This window comes from Gossypium hirsutum, chromosome D04 (assembly GCF_007990345.1).
Source record: "Gossypium hirsutum isolate 1008001.06 chromosome D04, Gossypium_hirsutum_v2.1, whole genome shotgun sequence".
Lineage (NCBI taxonomy): Eukaryota > Viridiplantae > Streptophyta > Magnoliopsida > Malvales > Malvaceae > Gossypium > Gossypium hirsutum.
Window position 1 is genome coordinate 7,845,371 of NC_053440.1, and position 6,224 is coordinate 7,851,594.

The window sequence follows — 6,224 nt, forward strand, 5'->3', positions numbered from 1 at the left end:
GGTGGGATTCAAACCCCCCATAACCTATGCCAAATAGATCAATAGTGGAGTATATGGTACCACTTTAGTCAACTCCACTTATTGTCATATTGTCAATATGATGTGATATGTTATTATTCAATTACTTTTGATGCCTAAAAATAAATTGCACTTTGTGTATAATTTTTCCAAATAAAACTCTGTCGTCTTAGTAATCAGAATAAGGTTTGTTTTTGGTTAAGTGGGTGAAGTTTTTTGTAGGGTTAGAATCGAATTGCACTAAACGGTACAATCAAGAATTGGGAGACTAATCCATTCAATACATTATACGAAACCGTTTATTAAATGAATGGGTAGATTTTAGGGATAAAATTAAAAAGAAAAACCTACTTAGTTTATACTCTTAATATTTTTAACAGGACGAAATTTGAATCTTTGGCCTTATAGTCTCATGTTAAAGACAATCAAATCAAATTATATACTTACTATTATCATCTTACCCATTATCATAGTTTTTACTCAAAAACAAGTAATAGTGAATGGAATACTCATTAGTTTAGTGTGCACAGCGAAGTATAAATGATTTTTACTCCAAACAAAACGTACATAATTTTTCAATCAATTAATAATAAAATAATTTAAATTAAATTAAATTAAGATACTTTTTTATTTATATTTTTATAGATAAACGTTAAAATTAATAATTAATAAACATATATCGACTCATTGCCGTTCACATCCAAGTACTTACTACTGATAACAATTAAAACGTTCACAACATTCTTCAGTTGACCATCGAAACCAACACTAACTAGATTGAATAAGAACAGGGTACAAGTTCAGATTATTGAACAGCTCCACCAAACTGTTATATAAATGTTAGATTTAAACACAATACACACTACTAACCATAAATGCATGTATTTCTCGCAGGTTCAAATCTCTCTCCCCACAACTAAAAATAAAATGTTTTATATCTCAAGTTCATCAACTCTCCAGCTTAGCAGGCATGTGCCCAGAACCTGCCACCAGGCCCGTTCTCATAAGAATATAAACACTCTAAGCAGCGGAAAAAATGTAATAAACAATAATATTGGGAGATAAAAGCCATATCACTTAACCAAAAAAACTACATTAACTTATGTTACCCGGACTCTTCATTTTCACTAAAATATCCATCTCCTACATTTATTTGGACATGGTAGAGTATGACCCTTCAATTTATAGAAAGCTTTTTAAAAAAATTGGGTCTACCCAAGTCGGAAACAAACAAATATCCAACACTCACCCAAGTCCAGGTAACATAGACACAAGCTCCGTTTTCTCGAGTTACAAACAAGAAGCAAAAACTTTAAGCTCTTACCTTCCTCTTGAGATCATTGCGCATGCCAAAATCCAAAAATCTACGGATTGCAGAAGACAAACAAGACATAGCACTTTCTCATGCTTATGATCATTCTGCATCCAGATCTGCAACTCCCTGAACTAGCAATTTTCCTAGAAACATTGCTATATACATATACCACTGAAAACCAATATCGAGTCAACACAATAACGGTAGACGACTCGATGCATCAATTCCCAGCATCATTAAGATAGTGCATGCCAAAACTAGCCATACATTATTATACAATAAAGTTGTTACATGATTAAAAGGAAATGCACCATTGGCAGTCCATTTCTCTGAGGATTAAGCTGAGGGAAAGTTCGGTATTTCATTTTGAAGTTCTTTTTAGAGATGTTTTCCAAGGTATTCCCTTGAGAATTTGAAGTAGGAATGCAAATGACAACTTGATTAATAAACATTAATCAGCTCAAGGACTACTGAGATGCTTTAGATGTTAATAATATACAATAAAAATGCCTGCAAACCAGATTGTCTTCTGCAATACTTTTCAGGGTAAACTGGTTAAGTTCAGGATAAGATCCAACCATAAATTCAGACAACTGAACAATTAAGAGAGAAAGCAGAAGACAAATTATAAACCAGGCACTTGGTACAACAGTCAGTGGATGGAAGAAGCAACAAGGTTTTGAACGACTAAACAAATGCAAAACTACTGAGCAGAAAAGACATCAAACAAAAAAGGAACTGTAAGGCAGCAACAGGCATTTCCGGCTAGCAAGGTTCTTGGGAGCACATATTATAGAGCTTGGTATTTTGGTAGCATGGACATGGCAAATTTCAAAGAAAATAGTAATATCTCCACATATATTTGGTCCTTCTAGGTAGTAGCATCAAGGTGGGCCCTGGTTCATCTGGTCTTCCGGTTTAGGCAGGCTTCATCAAAGTAGGCACTAGGCGGGCTTCAGGCTTCGTAAATCTCAGCTGTTTTAATGGGAATGGATAGGCAACAAAGGGAAAACAAGTGCATCAGAACCCTAAATATGGAGATAGGAGAGGCTATGTTATCCAACTGTCATACACTAGTATGTACCGGTCCAATCAGAGAATTGCCAGTTATAATAATCGACATAACAGAACCAAAGTAAAACTATAGTCTGTCAGCACGTACCAATCAAAAAGAATTTAGTAACCATAGTTTTTGCGCCGGGAAACAGAGTTATGGCTGGATAACCTGGTAAGAAAAGTTGGTGAGGATTGTTGCAGAATCCTAAGAGAGTAATCATATCTAATCAAAACTAAGCATGTTGTAGACATGGTTGGGGAAGGATAAAGTGGCATTGTTACCCTTGAAGAAAACTTTTAAGTCATGTAGTTCACATATTTAAATATGATGCTTATAATAGTGCAATGCTCACTCATCTCAAAGCATTTCTCCTGTAGTAGATGATAGTCATGAATAGTAATATAGGCAACAACAAAGACGTTCCTTTTGAGGAAAGAAAATTTCTCACCCAGAGGAACCACTGCGTCCTGATGAATAACCTCCATAAGCTCCATAAGCACTGTTACTAACACCAATCTAGAAATATATAAAAAATAATGATTACTCATGAGCAGTGCAGTAAGAGGAGCAATAGGGCAGTCACAAGAGAACTAATAAAAGGATAACGTGAACAAGGCTCATGAAACAGTTAAGTCCTCAAAAGAAATACCTGGGGAGCACCATAAGTTCCATAGCTTTCACTAGGAGCTAAATCACTGCTGCCATAACCACCAGAATAGGTATGCCCCCGTCCATGCCTCTTGCTCTCTCTACTTTCATAACTCAAACTATCTGTTCCCTCAGTTGGCATAGGGAGATATGGTAAAACTGGCACTAATGGAGAAACAACACCTTCCCTATCAAAAAAATTTGCTCTTAGCCGTGTTGTTATTTGTACAAGGGCATCCTTCGCAACATCAAGGTCTCCAGCAATCTGATAATAAAAAAACAGAGATGTTCACTTTATGCAAGTATTAACTAAAACAACTATGAACCAACAAATACAAAGTAATGATTAAGATAATACTGTCAAAACTATAGAAGTACTTCACCTGGACCATCTCATCATCTTCAGATGCAATCTTAGGAAGGTTTTCCTTAGACAAGATACGAATGTTAGCTTTTGTCATCCGCCTCATCTCAGTTACAATAGATCCTCCTTTACCAATAAGGCAGCCAATACGTGAGGTTGGCACAAGTAAACGGGTTGTGAATGATATAATTCCGGAGTCTCTTTCAACCTTCTCACTGCATCTTGGTTGCAACCTTGCAGCAGCTTCAATAGTAGGTGAAAATGTATCCTCAAAAAACTAATACATCACAAATTTTGGAACACTGTCACAAGCCTAGCACAAGGCATAACGTAGAGGATTTCTAAAGAAATATAATCAAAGTTAAAAGCTGACCTCCTTGGCTGATATTGTTATTAAGCAATCATCTCCATCGCTGCTTGAGCTATCAACTTTAATGACTGCACCAGATTCCTGCCTGATCTGGTTGATTATTGCACCACCTTTGCCAATTACACCTCCAATATTAGCATTCGGACAAACTATACGAAGGGAAAATTCTTTTGATGATCTCTCATCTCTTGGAGCAGAGTACAATGAGCGCGGCCATTCTCCAGCATCACCTTTGTATCCTCCGTAAGGACCCACCAATGAAGCTAATGGTACAATCGGAGCACCAGCAGCAGGACCAAGCAGTGCACCACCAGCAGTATATGCATTGGACATGGCAGAAGCAAGCAAGTGCTGAGATCGTGAAGGATTCTCATGAAGGCGAGATGCAATTTGATGCAGAGCCTTCTTCACAACTGCAGCTTCCCCAGATATCTAAAGCCAAAAATACATATATAAATATCCAACTGTAAGAGAACATCATAAACAGTATAACCAAACAAACAAAAAAATTAAAAAGAAACAAAAACTTAGAACATATTAGAATTATCTAGACATCCCAAAGAATAGAGACAAAAGACTTCAGTACTAAAGGCTGAAGTTTAAAAAGTGTTGAATTTGTCAACTCCGTTACCGGAAATGTTTACAGGCCCCTGCAGCCCTGCCACAGTAAAAAGTCCTTGTAAATGCCCTCAATATCAATGTAAGACTATGGCCCGAGCTTTGTTTTAGAGGGAAGGGGGGATTGCATAACAAATCAGAATCTATCTAAAAATGCAACCTCAACTATCAAAAAGTAAAATTACCTGTACAAGTTCATCCGTGGGCAAGGCACAAGAAGGCAAATCATCCTTAAGAATGCGGATCTGAGCACCAGTTTCACTGCGTATGTTCTGAACAATCTGCCCACCCTTTCCTATGATACATCCAATCTGATCAGAAGATACAAGCAGCCGAGCAGTGATTGGGTGGCCTTCTGATTCTTCATCACCATGCAAATCTTCTGCAACAACTTTGTCATGCACCCGGAATAAAGCATCTTGAGCAGGAGAAACAAAAATGTCACCATCTTCAACAGCATTTGTCTCATCCCGTGAGCTGTAGATAGTAACCACTCGCTCCTCAGAACCAGGAACTGTCTCACCAATTCTAATCTTTGATTTAGTGTCTACTCTTAATTGCTTCACAATCTCCCCTCCCCTTCCAATAATGCTTCCTATCTTTCTTACAGGGCATAAATACCTATAAACAGTATCTTCCAAATCAACAATAAATTGCTCCCTGTCATCACCAGCATTTCTCCTTTTATTTGCTCCATTATCGGGATAGTCAGACTGAGAACGAGCCCGCTTCCCATAACTATTTCTCTGACCAGCCATATTATCAGCAGAACAATTACCTGTTTCAAAGTCTATCAAAAGCTTATTTTCACAAAAAAAATTATGTTTGAATAAATACTAGAATTCAACCATTTGATCATTTTTAGTCAAATAGGATTTTTTTCAGAAAATTCAAGTGAAAGCAAATAGTAAAACTATATTGAAAACAGTGCAATTAAATAAATCCTTAACACCCCCAACAACTTAGCATTTCAACTACACAAATTCAAATGTGACCTACTAATTCCAACTTCGACCTACAAATTTATATTCTATAACAAACTAAACTCCTGCTTCTAATAACCCATCCTTAATATGACATATAATGAGGAAAAAAGCAATATCTCATAGATTCTATAACATAAAAAAGAATATCAAATCAAACCCAAAAATTTCAACACCATGCATATAAATGGTCTTCCAAAATTGACCAGGAAAAAAAGAAAACATTTTATCTATTCAAACCCAATAACTTGAACCCAAAATCACCCCCTCCCCCCCCTTCCCAAAAAACAAAAAGATTGCATGCAAAGATATTATAAATAACAGCAGAAAAAACACAGATCTGATAAAAAAAAGACTCGAAGTAAAAATAAAAATAAAAAGAACAGAAAAATCAACAGGCAATAATGTAAATAAAGGGGAAATAATAATAGGCTAAAGATGGGGGTTTTACCTGACAAATGAAATCGATCCTCAGAGAAGACTATGAGTGTTTAGACACGAAAAAAAGAAAATATTTGTTACGCCTAGCGTCTCCTCTATTTTTGATTGATTCTAGGGTTTTGGTTGACCCATTCTTGCTTTTATTCTGTTTTCTATATGCGTTTAAATAATTAAAGAGAAGCTAGTTTCCACATCGTGTGATGCACGGTTAATCCTGCCGTGTGCTATTGAAAATATGTTTTTTTTTTTGGGGTAAACAACTGAATTAGTAGCTATATCTTTACCGTGCTTTTATTTTAGTCATTCAACTATGTAAATTTTTAATTTAATCACTAAATTATTTAAGTTCAATTTTTTAGTCATGTCTAAAATAGCTGGATGATGTGACTTGTTATTTCTTAGATAAATTA

The 6,224-nt window shown here is 35.9% G+C and overlaps 1 protein-coding gene across 5 annotated transcripts; it reads right to left on the reverse strand.

Moving 5' to 3' along the window:
• Positions 1–711: 711 nt before the first annotated feature.
• Positions 712–6,015, reverse strand: LOC107937411 (KH domain-containing protein HEN4). Of its 5 annotated transcripts, XR_001694662.2 has the most exons (9): positions 5,825–6,015; positions 4,576–5,168; positions 3,776–4,204; positions 3,422–3,679; positions 3,040–3,303; positions 2,839–2,906; positions 2,496–2,558; positions 1,343–1,504; positions 712–1,001 (listed from the first exon to the last, which is right to left on the reverse strand). XR_001694662.2 is itself a non-coding variant. In XM_016870278.2 (8 exons), the coding sequence occupies exons 2-7, from the start codon at positions 5,146–5,148 to the stop codon at positions 2,510–2,512; spliced, it is 1,641 nt and encodes a 546-aa protein (XP_016725767.1). In that variant the 5' UTR covers positions 5,149–5,168; positions 5,825–6,015; the 3' UTR covers positions 1,779–2,308; positions 2,496–2,509. The 5 variants fall into 5 exon arrangements, 4 of the variants coding, with proteins under 4 accessions (XP_016725767.1, XP_016725769.1, XP_016725768.1 ...); XM_016870278.2 differs by lacking the exons at positions 712–1,001; positions 1,343–1,504 and adding an exon at positions 1,779–2,308; XM_016870280.2 differs by lacking the exons at positions 712–1,001; positions 1,343–1,504 and adding an exon at positions 1,779–2,361.
• Positions 6,016–6,224: the final 209 nt, after the last annotated feature.